Raw genomic sequence first — 19,665 nt, 5'->3', positions numbered from 1 at the left:
ATGCCCTAGATTTTCTGCTCTGGGGATGAAAATGGAAGACCAGGGAAGAATGTAGATGAAATAGAAATGATTCAAAGATCAGAAATATTTTATCCTCACTCTATATAAAGTAAATTATTTTTTCTCTTTTCCAATAACCATCATTTCCCTTGATCTTGGAATCACTCAAAACTTAGCCACCGCGTCCTGTATAAACTAATGTGCTGTCTCCAGATGTGGAAAGAGATAAAATACTGGTACCTGTACAGATTGTACTAGCTGGATTATATTCAGAGTTAGGAAATACCGCAGATTTAAGAATGCCAATTTTTTCTCATCACTGAGTATTTATTATATATAACAAATACATGGGAAAGAAAAAACTATATTGTGTGATATAAATAGTTTATTTACATTACAGAAAAAACATCAAGACAATGTATACTATTTCAAATATATCCATACATAATCAAATATAGCTGTAGTACATGTTTTCATTGGTGTAGATTACCACAAATGCAAGGCAACATGTGTAGATCTCTTGTCTTATCCTTTTGTCTATAATACTGTATTGTGAAGTCCAAGTTCTCGGTAGTCCAGCCACTGTGAAACATGCTCCCCTTAGATTAACCTCGTGGACGCTCTGGTTGTGTTGTCTGAACTGTAGTGCCCTGTGTTTTGCTTCTGTCTGTGAATTCTGTTGCTTCTGGGGCATTTCCTAGAAGGTTGGAAAGTTTACAGATCTTAGTCCAATGAGATTACCTAAAGTTTGGTCCTACAATTACAGAGTGAAGTTGTGGATTAAGCAAGTTATTTAAATGTCTTGGATGAAAGAATTAAGTACTAGTAGAAGCTGGGATTATTTTAGAAACTTTATGTTTTGCTTCTCCTTGAGGTCGTCTTTAAGTGTCTGCTGAGAACGGAAGAACAGAACTGGAAGTTGAAGAGGAATACATTTACCTTGTCCTCAAATGCTTACTCATTAAGGCACAACGAACAGACTCAGCACAATGCAATCAAGCAAATCGTGAGCTCATCGAATCTCGCTTTAAAGGTCTTCAACAATTTCATATTCTAAATGTCTTAAGGATGAATGTTATATTGACAATTCAATCCCACGAGTTAAAATTCTATCACACCAGAGAATGAGCCAACTGTTAATACCTGATATATAATGGGAAGGAATATTGTTTTGGTTTAGCCTAATAACCATTTTTTTGTGCATGAATACTATCAGCTGGAGACATAAATGGATACCAATTATGTAGCTTCTATAAAAAGCTAATATTCAGTCAAATTATCTGAAAATCTCTGATCTAGTATTTTTTCTCTTGTAATAGAAGATTGTTTTGATCATGCAAATAGGAACAATATAAAATTCCCATAAAAACCCCATGATAACAAGCTATGGGGTCTCAGAGAATATATAAAAACACACACACATATGTATGCAGACACTTACATAGTAGATACATGGTTTGTTTGTTTGTTTGAAGGTGTGTATGTGTGTGTGTGTGTTTGTGTGTATATGTGTGTGTAGATTGGTGGGGACACATACCCATCATAAATGAAAATGGAGCAGGAAATTGCATTCCTAGAAAGTGGGAGCTAGAGATAAAAAGACTAAAAGTCTAACTTCTCAACAGGACAACTCTTTTCATTTTGGAACTTGTCTCTAGTGTCCATATTTGTTGTGACACACATTGTTTGGGAGGAGTGAAGGTGTTTGACTGAAATAAAGATGAAGAGATAAGGAAAAAAGAAAGGTGATGGTAAAAAGATGGAGGAGGGAGGAGAGAAGAGACTGGTGAGAAAGAAAATTGCAAAGAATGAGTGGACATCTGGTTGGTGTTATTTTGTAAATGTTTTAGCACCTGAATATTTTGAAATAAGTTTGGACAAACAAGGGTTGCAGGATCACCAGGTTAGAGAGGTTTCAAATGGGAGGGGGAATGGTTTCTAAGCAGAACAAATGAAATGGATCCACCCTAGGAACTGGTGTAGCTCACTGATGAGTGTGACTCCTGGAGGCTTTGAAATGTTTGGTGGTCTGAGGACAGACTTATAAAGTACACTATGGTAATGTGAATCTAGTTCAAATGATATTGTTCCTCCTAAAAAGTAAATGTAGATTTGTGTTAAATTTAACATGGAAAATGAAAAATGCCATATGCTTGAAAACATGGTTTATTCTGATTTGGAGGTCAGAATCAGACACGAGGTAGTATAAGCAGTGGTACAGGTCTGAAACCAGATAGCCAGACATCTCTTTTGTTCTTATCACTCAACTCTATGAACTTGACACTTTGCTAACTTCTCAGACCTCAGAATCTCTACCTAAAAAATGAGGATAATTGTTTATTCTTTGTAATGTTATTAAATGTGCACATGTGTATTTATGCACAATGACACACATAGTCTACACACACACACTCACACAACACACGTGCACATACACACAATTCTTGGTGAAGCAAGAACCCTGTGTATCCCTTTGTTTTTATTATTTATGGGATGAAACTGTAATTAATAGCAGAGTTGGAAACATCTGCTGAAGTATGGAAAGTTTGCCTTTCTAAAAAATATATGAAGTAGCAATCAAATTGTTATGATATCATATCCACTAAAGATGAATTTTGTTTTTCATGTACTGATATTGCTTGGATATTAGAAAGCTCAAGACCCTTAAAGTAGTATGCAGTTTTCTGTGTTTCAGATTCTTATCTATCTTTTCTTTTTAATACTCAGTATTTCTGGTTGCTTGAGTTATCTTTATGTTCTCCAGAATCTATTTTAATATAATCCATTGACTCACTTGCCATCTAAACAGGAGAGTGCAGTTAACAAACTCAGCTTGGCTTAGAGCAGCACAAAGCTGCAGTCGATGATCATCCCTTAAGCCTCTAGGTCAGGTGAGAATTTATGAATCATATTTTGTTTTTTTCAAGAGCAAATGCCACACTTATCCTCAAAGAAGACAGTGAAATACAGAGAGTGAGATGTATTATGACCTTTATTTTCTAAAGATATGATATTTTTTCATTTTCTTGTTCTTTGAAAATAATTTTTTGGGAAACATTCAGATCTACTGGAGAGCTGTACAAATGAGTGAAATGCCTCATGAATTTGGCAAAAACCTTAAAGAACTTCCTTGGAACTTTATAAAGGTGAGTGAAATATGGTTAGAAAGAAGTATCTTCAATAACGTTTCTGGTTACACAGGACATGGATGATAGGCATTTGGTTTAGAATCTAACTCTTGGTTACCATGGGTCACACACTAATTAAATCAAGCAGGTCCCTGGCCTCACTCAGTTACTCCAAGCCCAATGACAGACATTACATACTTTGCTTTCCTGTTGAGACTGGATGGAACCTCCACTCTTTCTCGACCTTATTCCTTCGGAAATAATTACCTTCTGATTGGACAGGGTGTTTGATATAAAAGTTTGTTGTGATATTTGTTGCATTGCATTAAAGATTGCATGTATTAAAAGTCTTCATTTACTACAATATAATCTTTCTCATTACAATGATTTTTGAATTTTGTGATTAAAAGCTATTTTGTCACCTTAAGATACAAAGTATTTGATGTTTATACCAAGTATGTTAAAATTGTTATATCTGAGACTTACATTTAGAAATATAAGTGCTATAAATGAGAGCTCCAATGTAACACCTTTATGGGCCTTGTATAAAATATACCCTCATTTAATTTGGCATACTGATCTGGGTAGGTAAGGATACATTAGTCATTTACAGGGGCTAGTAGTTAAAAGAGAAAGATATATTTAAAGAAAGGTTAGCATTGTATATTAGAAGGGATTAAAAAAGACTTTTGCTTAGAAAATAAATAATTTTCATCATAATGCAAAAATTAAAAAAAAAATAGTTTGTACTAGTCCAATGTGAAAATCCATGTCTTTCCATTTGACTATTCAAAAAGTCTTATGATGAGGAATCAGGACTTATGGAGAATGGATAGCTATGGAGTTCATTAAGGGACTATATAACCAGACAGATCTGATTCGAAAGAGGAAGAACAATGCATCCCTTTATTTGAGTCACCAAGTAAAGTTACTGACCTTGTAATGCAGAGGACCACCACACAGATGACAGCTATCTGGATTGTTCCAATTACAGCTGCAATTAAGACGTATTGAAATCGTACAGGACCAGGAACAACATAGAGAACACTGTAGTCCTTTTTTTCACAGTGTTGTCCAGTATAACCAGCATCACACCTGGAAGAAATTACAGTATCCTGTTACCTGTAGCTTCTGGATTCATTTTTATAGTTGACTAATAGACATTGATCTTCACCATGAAATTTTTTTGTTCTCAATTATTTTCTTTCAACTTATCTGTAATTTGGAAGATGTGTGGTCCCTTTCTATATTTAAAACTGAATTTAGAAGATAGTATTGCTAGACAAATTGTTTTTATGACAATACAGACAGAAGAGGATACCCATTCAGGGAGAATTGTTCTGTTTTTATTTATCAGGTAAGCTTTAAATTTTATTTAATTTGCTCTTTAATCAACCTAAGCCAATATGTATACTTGAGAAAAAGTTTTATTCTTATAACATGGGTACCCAAACAAACAAATAAACAAACCAACTCCAACCAAACAAACAAAAACAACCAAAAAGTCCCAAAGTAAAGCATTCTCTATTATCAGGAAATAATTTTTTGAAAAACATTAAAACCAGAGGTATAGCAAGAGTTATTTCTTTAATTTGCTAATCATAAAATCATGTGCTGATGTTGATGTTGAGGAGTTAGAATTTGTTAGAAAAATGTAATTATAGCTGGATGCAGTGTTGTGTGCCTATAGTCTCAGCTACTTGGGAGGCTGAGGCAGGAGGATCACTTGAGCCCACAAGTTCAAAAGCAACCTGGTTAACAGAGTGGGATCCCATCTCAAACTAAAAAAAAAAATAAGCAAATGAAAAGAAAAAAATAGAGATTAAAAAAAGTAATTCTGATAGTGGCCATATAGTTCTGCAAAACAAGCTCATGTATGATTCCTCTGGGAATGAATGTTGCCTCTCACTTACTCAACAACTAACCACAAGCTCAGGTAGAAATTTGCATATTAAAATTAGCATTTGACAATGAAATGAGGAAACATTTCAGAAAAAAAATACTAAAGGGGATTGACTTGTCATTGATGTTTTTTGGAACTATTTTAGTATTAGACCTTGAATTTCTCCTATCTACATCCGGAAGTCTTGTTCTGTGCGTCAGGAAGGGCTTAACAATGGAGACTACAGAGGAGAGTGGGAGCAGCAGATAATTAATCTCTCCACTATGTGCACTCTGCCTGGTGTCACTAGGAGGCAGGTGCTAATGCCTACAGTGTAGGGAAACCGGAAAGGAGGACAATCTCAGGGGGGTGGGGGGGGAAGAGAAGAGGAGGGGAAGGGAGGGGAGGGGAAGAGGGGAGGGGGCAGAAAGAGAGAGGGAGGGAAGAACCAGAAAGAGTGTTTTTATGTATTAAAACTAACTATTTTGTCATATGTCACTTTTATACTGATTTCATTAAAATACATTTTTTCCCCATTTTGGCTTGTCCATCTCTGAAATAATTATACTATGTCCCAGATAAAATACTCAGCAGATATTTATAAACCAAATTCAGACAAGCGATTTCTTGTTTTCTTCCATTTTATTGTGCTTCCCTTTATTGTGTTTACAGATACTGTGCTTTGCACAAATTGAAGGTTTGGGGCAACCCTTTGTGGAGCAAGTTTTCTTTGTGTCTCTACTATAGAGGTGTGGCTACTCATCTCACTCCACAAAGCTGAATGGATAGCAGATCCATAGAAAACAGTGACTGAGTGCCTGGCAACACCAAGAATGATATTTATTATGAGGTGAAGGACTTTTGAAATGATCACCTTCCTAAAGTAGCATTTACTCATTTGAAATATTTAATGAACAGCATCAAGCACTGTTCTATGTTCAAGGAAAAGAGTGTACATAATAATGAATAGCCTGTATCTTCATGTATATTGTAATGTGCAAAGTACAATTTTAAATTCCACTAGAAGAGTGTATATTGCAATGTGTTACATGGTACTTGAGTGTGTAAGGCATACACATTTTATGGTTTCTGAGTGCACAGCTTCCCTCTACACACACACACATGCACCTGCACATACATGTGTGTGTATGTATGTATAAGAAAGGCAGAGAGATGTTCTGATGCTGATAATTCATTCAAGCAGAATGCCACCAAGCCTCCATAAACATTTAAAACTTAGTTTTACCTACACATTTTAAAAGTCTAGGAGTGAAAACATTACCTGCAAGACGGCTCCTGCATGTTGATAGAATGCTCACACTTCCCATGCATACAGAAGCCATTGTAATGTTCTGGACAAGGTATGTGGTGTTCTCTGGCACTTTCTTCTAATTTGTTAGCATTCTCTGTGAATACAGATAAAAGCAAGCATCCCCTGTAAATACTTTCTTTGCCTAGTAAGATCAACCAGTACATTAAGAAGCAAAGCTACAGTAGGCAAAGCTATTTAAAAGGGCAAGAACTAAAAGGCCATGCTTCTGAAGAAAGAGGGAGAAAGAATTGAAAGACAGACGTCTTTACAATTGTGTTTAGAGATGAAACTGCAAAATTGCCCAGTGCTTTTCATGCTTTTATGCAATTTCCTACATCTTTAACAGCCAGTGATGTTTCTATGAGTTGTCAGACAGCTTTAATTTTCCTTGCTTAGACTGTACATTGATCATAAAATAATCCAAGAAGAAATAGTCTATATTTTGAATTTCAAAGCCCAGCATAATGTTCCTAAGAGTAAATTGCTACAATACCTTGATACTTTCTCAGTGTGAGAGCTTAAAAGTTAAAATATGGCCATGTTGAATTGTTAAACAGACATTTTTCCAAATCAAATGCAAATTTCATCAAATGTATTCTTTGAAGCTTTTAAAATCTACTGGGAACATGAATTTGACTAACATCTATACATTTTTTTATTGCTAAAATAAAATTATTGAAAGAGGAAATGTTATTTTAGCATCATTTATGAAGACTCAAATAGTACATACTTATTGTATGCTCTAAGTATATTTTAGTGTATACTATTTGACCAGTGTCAACAATGCTATGTGAAATTTAAACTTATAAAAAAACTTGTGTTCTTAAATGAACCATTTTCCTTGTTAATGTTTTGTTTATATGTGGTTTGATATTTATTTTTTTTTTGATTTTTGTCTAAATATGCGTACTTCATACTTGTAATAGCATCACTAAGTAGCCCTCTTATCCTTTATTTTCATCTTATAATAGAAAGTTCTATCTTTTTAATTTCTTCTATAATCTAAGTTCTGAAAGTCTTGAAATTTTATGCCCAAACACATGAGAAATATGACTTTCCTGACCTCATTCTACAGATTTTCTTCAACCCAAAGAAAATTTTCAGTCTAAAGGAATTCTTCAACACCATAGTAATTGGTCAGTAGTAATGGAATATGGCAAGCTAATTATTATTTTTATGAAATGGATTATTTCCTATTATTCCCACATAGGGATGTTTTGTTTTTTATCATACTGAATACTTAAATTTTTACAGGCAGTCATAGATGATGAAATATTCATCAGAATAAAAATATGCCTCTGGCATTAGTACATCAGACAAATATATTATTTATGTTTAGGTAAAGCTATAAAATATCTATACATATTAAGACTGGATGCCATCTGCAAATAATTCAAATTTGAAATGAATTGTTAAATATGTTTAATGCTTTCTTGTGTAGGGTTGTTTATGTGTACTGTCATGATAAGCAATATTTCAAGTTCCATACCCAAACTTATATGGAATTTACTATATGCATGGTAGAGAGCTTGTAGATGGCATTTCAGCCATTTGTTTTTAATCCATATTTCTTTACCTATGAGGTTAGCAATACTTTGTTTGTATTATAATATTTCTACATTGGTAATTAGCATTAAAGTGAATGAACTGCATTCATGAAGAAGACTATAAAGATATAGAAAATTTGTTCTTGGTTTCTCCCTATTCTTTTAACTTATTTTGGAATTTTGTTCATGGTGTTTTGGTAGCAAATCATACCTGTGGTAAGCAAACACAAGTACACTGCTGGATAAAATTTCCAACATAGGAACATCTGACAATAATGCAAGCAGGGCAACCATGGTATTAAATGCATCTTGCAATGACTTGTGGTCATTCATGAATCCATGGAGAAGATATGGACTCATTCTATGCCAGGCCAGGGGACAAGAAGCTAGAGTAGTCTAACCATCCACCTGCTGTTGAAGGAAACTGTAGCAGTGGGGGTTGTTAATCCACTGCTGATGTAATGAGCCAGCACTGATTTTCACTCTTATTTCTGGATCTTCTTCCAATAACAAACTAGTCAACACTTCTATTTAAGGTTTTTTAGTTACCCTTCAGTGCTTCTGCACACCTGCATGCAGGAGAATTTCCTCTGACTTCCCTGTATTTCAGTTATACATTGTCTTTTCAGTCATAGTACAGATTTTTTTCAAACACATCTTATTAGGGCTATTTTTCTTTCTGTCAGCTGCAAAAGAAGATCAAGATTTTTTTAAAACTCAAAATCCATTTTTTTAGACTATTTTATTTTTAAGACAGTACCTCACCCCTTACTGACAGTTTATTTCTGTATTTGAACCATGTCTACAATTATGAACTGAAATCTAAGGGTAAAACAGGAGCTTGTTTGAATGAGGTATTGCCTTCATGTGGTAAGAGCTGTATATATTTACAAAGTTTATTATCCAACCAGAAAGATCACATGGGAGGGGAATAGTTTCCATCATAAAATCTGCTAATTAGTTTACACCATTCCTTATGAGCTTGGAGTGCTCTGTTTTGCTGCTCATAGGATATTGTCAAATAAGAAAGTAGAGAGATTGAAAATAAATGAGTAGAAGAAATGATCCCTGGGCAAGAAAATGAGGAGTCATCAATATATGTCAACAAATTTATAGTCAATCCAACCAAGTAAACCAGTTGATTGAAAACCTGAATATATAATCACTTCTAGTAATGCAATAGACATACTTTAGAAATGAGATTTAAGTATATTAAGAAGAGGAGAAGCACCGAAATCTAATATGCCCAACAAATACGGGTATGGACCATAGTGAGTATTTGCCATCCTGAAGTTTATGGATAAGCAGATATTCAAGCACGAATAAAGCATTTACATATTTAAGATTATATAAAAAATGATACTTTGGAAGCCTGCATGTTTCCTACAGTGGCTGATGATTTAGACATTGATTTCTCTGTCCTCCATTTAAAGAGGTTTAATGTAAGGGTTGAGCTCTGTCTTCTAAGAGAGATAGTGATGATGTTAGGAACTCTTCATGTCTCTGTTTAGAATCCTCAACCAGTTTCCTGTTTAAATGTTTACAAGTGGTTTGTTCTGAAAGAGATCTTGACCCTTTTGTGAGGTAGTTTCTGCTATGACTTGAGTTATTTGCAGCAGAGTTAATAGGGCTGCATGCCCATTGCTAGTCAATTCCCGTCAAGTGCTGTTAAGTGGGCTGTTCTATAGCACAGCTACACATACTGTTTCTTCCTTGGTGCTTGCAGGGAAAGAGACAGGGAAATCCAAAGAGACAGAGAAAGGGGGGCAAATGACAAAGCCTTACCTAAATGCAAGTCAGATATGCTAAGTGGGTACAAATGGAGAAAAGACAAACTGCTTAGCACCTCAGACTTAAGTTAATATAGCTCAGAATGGGGTGGTCCATGTGTGTATGTGTGTTTACCATTACTCTTTTCTTTCCCCCCAAAGCTGGAAATATGATATTTAATCCATCAACTCAACATATTATGGATCAAAGCAGAGACATGACTGTGTGAAATTTCCCCAAAATTTTATTTCTAAAGAAAAAATACTTCCTTTTGGGTAACGGTTAGAGCTTGGCCAAACAAGTTTTGAAAGTCAAGTTATGTCATCTATTCTAGTGCTCTCCAGGGATGTATATCCTGAAAAACCATCATGAACCAGCAAACCTAGAGTTCCAGTTTCAAAGACAGATGAGCTGTGCATTTATCACTGTCCTGTGCTAGTAAGTGTTTCACAGTCAGCCCATTTCTCTTGTTTCGGTGCCCTACCCTCTAGTCTTAGAATAATTTCACTTCTATGAAGCATACAACATGAATATATTCTTCATTGGACAGTTCTGTGTTTGAGTTGATGGGTTCTGAGTTTCTGTGTATTTTCTTTGGGAGGGAACACAGGTGGTTTTCTTCATTCAGCCCTCTTAGTTCAGGGGTTCTGTAATCTCAAACTTATAAGAAAATCAAACTTCATAAAGGCCAGAAGACCAGCCCCTACTCACTGCATGTTACACAGGGGAGGCCTATTGTGGGCTGGACACATAATATTTTTCTGGTGACTTTCCCACAGTGCTTTCTTCAGGCTTTTCTTTTTAATGTACACAAATTCCCTAGGTCACTGATTCCCTAGGGACTGATTCTATGCAAGAATTTCAGATTAAGTTGGAAAGATCCTCAAAACGGAGGTAACATCAAGGATTCAGTGGCTATTTTAAGGAGTAGATTTCTACAGCACATTTTTAAGCAACTGGAGCTGTTTATTGGACAAATACGTTGTACAGTGAAGAAGTGTGTTTCTGCCAGCATTAAAAAAGACATTTTAGTACCATTTCTCAGAGATATTGTATGCTGTTACTATACAGTAGGCATGATTTTTTTTTCCAGATTTCTAAATTCTTTGAACTCCAAAAGTAATATTTATTTTTGTTGGTAATATTTATTTATAATGCATTACTAATAGGTGTTTACTAATATTTATTGTAAAAATATTTTTATATCCTAGGAGAAAGAGGTATAGAAATGGGAATATTAGACATATTAAATGAAATAAATAGTTTTTGCCTTAATTATGGGGACACTTTACTTTTTAAAAGGATGTAAAACATCCTAAATTTTGACTATGTCTATAATCCCAACATTATAATGTTAAGTGATCATATTATGTATTGTTTTCTTTTGATGAACAAAATGTTTGGGGATCTAAACTCACTCATTAACATCATCCTTATAATTACATCACATTTTATCTTGACAAGCATATGTGTATGAATAGTACAGACTGATTTATTATCTTTTCAACTATCTTTTCCTGTAGATAAACAAAATGTACCATACTTTTCTAGGAAACCCAAACTTTCAATGTTGAATATTGATATAATACTATTTTTTTATATTTCATGACTGTATAGGGAAACTCCAGTACTGAACTATTGATATTGCCTCTATTGTGGTCAGTTGGTTTACCTTTTCCCTACTTAACTGCCCTATCTCCTAAGCAATTCAAAAATAATTTTATCTGACCACCTAGGAAAAGGAAAATATCTAACTCCATTATATTTACATTATGCCTGGGACAGAAATAAATTATGAATTTGAAGTAAAGTCATGCTTATCCCCTCATTGATTAGAGTTGGTCTCTAAGAAGATATTCAATTCTTATGATTTCCTCTCCTTATCTTATCAGGTATAAACATACGAGGTGGCAGTAAAACCTCATATCTAGCTTGAATTGCAACGGAAGTTTTTTAAAGATCAGAAAACTGTTCCTATTGAATAGGTTCTGAATGTAATGCAATATGAATTCTTGCAAACTAACGAATTCCATAATAACCTCACCTGCTGTCACAGTTTCTTCAAGGCATAGATGAGTAGATGAGAGGAGTTTCTCCTTTTTTAAACCTCTAGGACAGAGACTCAAATAGAATGTGAGCTAAAAGTGACAGCCTAGCACAGGGGACAGAGGCATTTAAGGACACAATCAACTCTCAAGTTTTGTGAACAGCAGAGATCCAATCATAACATTCATAGTTATTTAATCTCTGTTAAAGATTTAGAAAAATAACTCTTCCAAACAGAGGCCAAGTACTTCAAATGCTGCAATTTCAACATTTCTTGTACAAGTTGAACGTTACCCTTTTTTAGAAGAATAATTGAAACCACTTGGATCTGAAAATTTGTTAAGTAGTGGCATGGGTTGGGAGCAGTATAGATGAAAATACAGAAAAAAATTCTTCTTATTCCCAAATGATAAGGCACTAATATAAAATGTGGAAAGTGTTAATCCACATTGCCATTTGTAAACATTCTTACTGGATATAAAATGAAAATAAAATGAAAGAAAACTAATTTTCATGTCATTACATTCTGAAGCAAGGCATTGATGGCATTTTCAGGAATTGACTGAATTTAAATTGTAAAAAGTACCAAAATCTAAAATATATGTAGGAATTTGGGGACATGGGTGATGGAAATGCCACAATGCCAGATGATTATCTGCATCATCGTTTATTATTTCAGTTTTTACTGGTAATAATACATGTACATTGATAAACACTGTGAAATCTTGAGAAAGGAATTTGTGTGTCATATTTTAACCTACAACATCCAAGTATAATTATTGTAATGCAAGGATTTGGCATAACAAGGCTTGAGCAGATTTAGTTAGAAATTCTGGACCTCCAAAAAAATTTTAAAAAAATTATTATTATTGCTTCTATTAAGAGAAAAGTACGATAACTCTTAGGCATTTGCTCTATTATTTTGATTCAGAAAACCTCTGCCTGCCTTCGGATGGCAGTCCTCTCCGAATGAAGAATATAGGCCACTGGGAGAAGCTGTGTTCTGCCTCCAATGGTCCTCTTCAAACTTCACCAGTCAAGAACCTATTAGCTCTCAGCAGTGGGTAACTCTTATGGGTTTAGAGGATTTAGCTTGAAGATCTTTTAAAAATACAATATTTTATGGAACTTTAGATGGTTTTGACAACATTTCGTAAATATCAGGCCTTGGGAAGAGGTAGGGATCTATGGTTCATTAGCCTCCGGAGAGTCCAGAGCTGGAGTTGCCTTAAGCTTATCAGGGGCAATTTGCTACAGCTTTCCCCACTGAGCTTTTGCTGCAGCATCTCTTCTTGCTTCCAAGCTGCTCTCAGAAGACAAAGCTTGCTATAAACCTTAGAGAAAGGAAGCAATTACGGGGAGCCATGTTATTGCCAGAATGTTTCCCTTCTTTTGTCTTGAACTAAGTCTACACATTTCTGGCCAAATTTATTTGCTTAGTGGCTAACCTGGGTGTCCTTTCTTATGAGTATCTTTGGTGACAATTCTGAAAACAACACTAAGTGACGGCAAAAAAGAAGCAAGGCGCTCAGGTTCCATCCATTTTAGCTGTCTGGACTGTGGGAGTCCAACTGTTTTCTTCTTAGGCTATGTATGCAGAAATGGGAAAATAATCAAGATAAGCCTTATCAGGTGACACATTTGTTTTTCTCTGTGACCTGAAGTTATGAACCCTCACAGAGTGAAGAGAATTGAAACTGGAACATTTACTGGAACATAGTGAAAGCAAAGAATTTAATAACAGAAAGGATCACACACACACACACACACACACACACACACCACACAATGGGTGTGGGGGATAAAACTCAGTAATTTATTATATGAATACTTCTTGAGTCAATAATATGTGCTTATCCTGTGTTACATGCTTCGTAAACTATATCTTTTGTTTCACAATGATTTTTCCTGTTGTCTTCTAAACACAGCAAAGAAAACAGGTTAAGTCAAGATGATTTTATATATGTGTGTATACATATGTATAGATTAGGTATAATATATGACAATTTATATTATATATAATATATAATATAATATATAATTACTTCAGAATCCACAACAGGATTATCATTGTGTTAATACATAATAACATGATTAAAAAATATGTTCCTTGTAATAGACCTCCTGAAGGTAGATTTGTAAAATTTCTATTTTGAATCCTTTAAGAAACTAAAGCCCAAACAGCTTAAATTACTTGTCTTAGGAATTTACATAATTGATAAATAGAACTGAGGTCAAAATTGGGGCTCTTTCCAGTATAACAAGCCGAGCATGCATACAGTTAAGAACTTCCTAAAACACAAGACAACATGTAGCCTCCATGTTTTAATTATTATTTTCCTTTTATGACTTTATCCCACCTAGATCCTATTGCTATTATAAAAATTGATTATTTTCTTCTTTCTTCCTTTGATCCCAGGAGAGGCATCTTGTCTAAGGCCAAGTTTTTGTGAATCCCTTCTATCAAGGCTAGGACTCTTTCCATCAATTTTCCCCTTTCTCTCCTGTATCTTTAGTTCTCTCTCAATTACCCCCACTCTTGTCAGCATTTAACTATGTTAAAATGTCTTCCTTCTTAAAATTAAAATTTCAAAACCTCTCTCAATCCACCTCCGTTGGCAGACCTCTTGTCTCCTTTTCCCCCTTTATAGCTAGGCTTCTTAAAATGTTGTCTCTGCTCCTTTTCTTCACTCTGGCACTATCTTACATTCATTCTTTAACCTGTGTCTCTCTGACACCCTTCAGAGAAACTGCTATGGTCAAGGTGAACAGAAGCATCTCTGTTGCTAAGCCCAGTAGTCTCTTCTCAGACTTCAACTGTCTCAATCCCTCAGTAATATTCAATAGAGTTGACCACTTCCTCCTTTTAGAAACCCTCTCTTCTCTGGGTTTCCAGACAGCACCTACCTCTTTTTCAGTTTTGCTTGTTCCTTTATAGTCTGTTTTTGTGGGCTCCTGCTTTCCAACTGATTCCATAAATGTTGATTGTTGCCTAAGATTCTTCTCTTTTTTACACTTTGAACTTTCTCCCTGAGAGACAGCTCATTCCCATCCAAGACTTCCATCATCATTTAACTTACTCTGACTTCAAAATATTATTAGTCAGCCCAGACAACCTTTCCATAAGGGATCACACCTTTATAGAGTTTCATATCTATTTACCAGGGCACTCACTGTGTCTCTCAGTGACCTTACACTCTTCAGGCTCTCCTCCCACCGCCTCCCCCAGCTCCTTTGCCCAGAATATTCTTCCATTCATTGACTCAAACCAGAAATTGGGGGTTTCACTTTCAATTTTAGCTGAGTAAATCACCAAGTCCTGTGATTTCTATTTCTTAAATATCTCCCCAATTTTCCTTCTCTACATTTCTACTTCTACGCACTTAAATCGGATCATCACTACTCAGGTAATCAACAATCTTGCCTCCAATCTTACCAGCCTCCCCCCAAAATGATTCTCCACACTGTATCCAGAATGATCTTCCTAGAAGAAAAATATAATTGCATCATTGGCTTTCTTCACCACCCTCCTACAAAGAAACAATTCTCAAATTATTCCTGATTATTCCTCAATGAATCAGATTTTAATATTACTTAAAAGACTATTCAGAATCTCAGCTTCTCCATCCTCACCTTTGGTCATTGTCTTGCATCCTCCTACACTTATGATAGGAAACTTCTTTCTCCCTCTGGGACTTTACATATGCTGTGCAATTCTCACTACTCCCCACCCCCCACTCGATTGGTCCAAATCTTACTCATTCTTCTGTCTCCTTATTGTCATTCTTCCTTTAAGAAGCTTCTATGAAGTTCTCCCTGCCCCTTCAGTCTGGGCTCACTGACCCTCCTACTTAAAGCCACTTCCTTCTACTAACACTTTCACACTAAATATCCATCATTGGTTACTTCTCTGTGTGACACAATAGTTCAGAAACTCCTTTGTAAAGGAAGGTAATGAACCTGAGTTTTTAAAAAATACTGTTGTAATCTGTACAGATAACACAGAAAAAAAAAAGATAAATATGTACTTTTTTAACTGAAGCACTGTTTCTTAGGTTTCTCCACTGACATGGTTTCCCAGAATAGAGAAGCTGCCAGAAAAATATCCAGCAATCATTATCAGCAGAAAAAGTATCTTAACCTCATGTCATGGCAGCAGCATTTTATATGTGAGGGTAGCATGTCAGAAAATGACTAGAGGGACAGTGAGATCTATCTCATGAAAGAACGTCTGCTGGAGAGTTTGGCTTCAGACTCCATAGAAATGGATCCATAAAAGGGGGCTTGGTTTCTTCTTTCCATAGCCTCTGGTGGGGCTGATAGAGAAATGAGCATATTATGTAGATTTAAAAATATTCCCTCTTGTAAGCATGGGTGGGTGATTCTGAAATGAAAGACTTATAACCATTTATATTTAAAGATTGAGGAATATGGGAAGTTTGGTTCTTCTAGGTGGAAAAATTGACATCTACATGTATGCATGTTGTACTGTAAAACTCACACTGAAACTAGTATCACCAAATGTGAATTCATAGATTCTAATCTGGCCATTTATACTGTATCTCTGGTATTATCCAGAAGTAAGAAATATGAAACCTTTTCAGAACAATGAACCAGGAAACTTCTATCTAAAAATGAAATAAAACAAACTAAAAAACAGGCAAATTCAATTTAAAATAGAAACTAGAATTATAATTTATAAAAATTTTCATTTAGTTCTTTGCTTTTGAATCTAAACATGTATTCATCCTCAAGAATATTTTATAGTGATAGATAGTAAGTATCAAAACTATGAGTGCAGATACACTTGATGATATTACAATGAATAAGGCTGGCAATCAGGTTGGTTTTATGTAAAAGCACTCTACAAGAACTGAAAAACTTTAATCATTTCTTAAACTAAGGCACTAAGGTATAGCTTCTTACTCTTCAATAGGCTTTCATGAGTAGAATGTTTGAGAACAAGGACACTAGCAGTGGTGTATAAATCTGTATGGAAACTTTAAAAACTGAACTTCTGGAAAAAATAAAGGGAAATAAACAAAAAGCTTCATAAATTTAGTGGTGAAAGAACCTCTAGTAGCTAGAAATGTTTTGTGAATTATTTCAATGGAATATTTAAGTTTAATGTTGAACTCTTAATCAACTGTCTATTCTAGAAACTGTAGACAGCCACAGTTAGGATGCTATGCCATGGTAGATACCTGAGCAACACCTTGTATTTGGATGTTACAGGATCATAGAAGACACTTGTTGCTCTGACAGCTCTCACCAAAGTATATGTATATGTGTGTGGTTTGTTTTGTATGTACACAATTCTACTATGAGTCTTTTAGGAATAACAAAATTTATTGAGATAAAGCATAATAATCATTTCAGCTTATTAAAATTTCTCTTTTGAGGACAATGTTGCTTGTTCTAGTGCAGACTCACCTCCACTGATGTGAAACAAACTTCCAAGCTTTGGTTCTGATCAACAGAATCAGAATCATCAGCTGAGGGTCCTGAAGCTGTCTTTTATAAAAAGCATTCTAGATAATTCTGACACTCAAGACAATGTGTATCACTAAAACTCCCGACCTCACCTAGCCCTTTCTCTTCCTCTCATTGTCTTAGTCATAGCATGTTAAGTTTTCCTGATTCTGGATCCCCCTTACTTCCCTTGGTGACTGTCCTGTGCATAGTGCACCTTTTTGGTCCCAAGTCCATCTCTGCTCTTGAGCTCCTGTGCTCAGTAGAGATCTAAGTTGTGGTTTGAGTACACTGGCAATAGTTTGTCCTCTTCTGCTCTCCCCTATCACCCCACATGTCACAGGAGTTCTCAGGAGCCTTCAGCATGCCAACCTTTCATTAATTTTGGTAGTCATTTTGAAGATTCCTTTTGAAATGTCTGTGCCTCTTTTGAGAACCCAACACTCAAAGAATAGGCTGTATGCCTTGAAGTCAACATCTGCTTCTAACTTTTGTCAAATCTCAGATATGTTGAAGCCATCTTTTTCAAATCTCCAGGCATCTTTAATGACTCTGTTAGATAACTAACAGAATAACAGCAAGAATTCCCAGTGTGAAAGCAAATGAAGCATCCTCTTATATATAGGAATAAATACATGGCTGAGAAAAGGTGCAGATTACACCAACATAATTGCTTCCATTTCTGACTGGGAGTGAAGGCATATTGGCCCACTGTTGATATTTATATAGGTTCAGCTAATTTGTGAAAAAGATAAAAGTCCTAAGAGAATCAACAGGGGCTTCAAAGAATGCAAACAAAGGAAATACATGGGAGCAAAATTGCCATTTGTGACCATGTGACACCTGGGAGAGATAATGTTACAAAAAATAGCAATTATTGACAGCAGAAGAGCAGAGGCAGCAGGGGGTAGGGTGCATAGGAGATACATTTGGGAGCCACAACTACCTTTCTATGGTGGCTTTGAAAATAAATAATACATCTTAATGGTTTTCCTCAAAGAGCCAGATGTACTTCAACGATGTAATGTGCCCACAAAGGCACAACCAATCCCCAGTTTAGGTGACAAGGTAAGGGGAGTATGGTGGAGAACTCTATCCAATAAAATGTATATATTCTGCATGAAAGGGCTTGGTGAATAGTTTCAAGCCACAATTGATACATACCTCTGCCTTTTTCAGTGAAATGCAGAAATACAAAGGCAAAAGTGTGTTGCTAATTGTAAATGACGAGAAGGGAATCTATGAATGGAAAGACCGAGTGTGAGGCAATGCTGATGAGTTTGCATATTTCTTCTCTACAATGTCATGGCCCAGAAAGGGGAAAATTTAGAGAATTTATGGTGTAGATTAGGAATGATGTACACATTTGGAGTTCTGCCATATGATGGTGTCTGTTGAAATTAATGTGATCCTCACTGAAAGGGCTACAAAGTACGCAATCTCTTCTAATAGTCAAGAATAAGGAAAATAATTTTAAAAATGCAGCTGATTATGTTCTGAATATTTCTGAAGGTAGGTTTGACATGCTAATGGAATTAACATTCTAGACACAATTGATTTAAAAAATAGTCATGGAATTAAGTCTAAGACAGAACTCTGAAGTTTTTGTAAATTAAATAATTTATTTACACAGAATAACCCCAGAACAGTTTAATGATAATGAAAAGTTATTTAATGTTGATGGTATCTCTCAATTGTATCTTGGCACATGCCACTGAATCAAATATCTTTGTGTTGAAGCAGAATAAGACTGGTGAAGATGGTATTGCTTTATAAAATAAAACTTTTAATGGTGTGAGAGTCTATCATGGATTTCCACATAATTCCTCCATTTAACATATTACAGAGACATAATAATATTAATGAAGAAGTCTTTTCATTCCCAGCATTAGTTTTTTGTATGTCATTAAAATCTTCTATGGTAAAATAATAACTAAATATTTTATTAGTTGTACTGGTTTGCATTGTGTCTCTTCAAAAGTAGAAGGTCATGTGATGATGAAGGCAGAAATTAGATCTCAGTTGCTACAAACCAAGGGACATAGGAGCCATTGGAACCCAGAGGGAGACAAAGAATGATTCTCTCTTTCAGCCTTTGGAGGAAGTAAATTTCAGACTTTTAGCTTCTAGAACTCTGAGGTAATAAATTTCTGATAAGTCACACATTATTTCTAGTAATTTGTTATGGCAGCCCTAGAAAACTAGTACACTTCCATTTTCCAACCAAAGTCTTAAGTTGAGGAAGTGTACTTTTTAATAGTCCATATGGAATCAATGAAAGTGAGTTGAAAGATTGGTGGCAGCTGGCATATGACCTGAAAAGTCTTCATTTATGTCTATTTTCCCAGCATAATTATTAATAGTGTCCTATTTCACTTTCAAAGGATTTATAATTTGAATGGTAAACTATGATTACCTGGGTTTAAACTATGTTAAAGCACTCATGGTTCATTGCACTTACAATATAAAAATTATGTTTTAAAGGTGCTGATATGACAAACAATGCTA

General features: G+C 35.1%; 1 protein-coding gene across 1 annotated transcript in view; it reads right to left on the bottom strand.

The window, feature by feature from the left end:
• Nucleotides 1–442: 442 nt before the first annotated feature.
• Tmeff2 (transmembrane protein with EGF like and two follistatin like domains 2) overlaps nt 443–19,665 on the bottom strand; it is a 240,566-nt gene continuing 221,343 nt past the window's right edge. Inside the window, exons 8-10 of the mRNA XM_027925008.2 lie at nt 6,293–6,416; nt 4,065–4,223; nt 443–697 (exon numbers count right to left, since the gene is read on the bottom strand). Coding sequence (XP_027780809.1) covers nt 601–697; nt 4,065–4,223; nt 6,293–6,416 — 380 coding nt within the window. The 3' untranslated portion in view covers nt 443–600. The remainder of the gene's footprint in view (nt 698–4,064; nt 4,224–6,292; nt 6,417–19,665) is intronic.

Source organism: Marmota flaviventris, chromosome 11, assembly GCF_047511675.1.
Source record: "Marmota flaviventris isolate mMarFla1 chromosome 11, mMarFla1.hap1, whole genome shotgun sequence".
Taxonomy (NCBI): domain Eukaryota; kingdom Metazoa; phylum Chordata; class Mammalia; order Rodentia; family Sciuridae; genus Marmota; species Marmota flaviventris.
The sequence above is the reverse complement of the archived record's forward strand: the minus strand, read 5'-3'. Positions and strand labels throughout refer to the sequence as shown.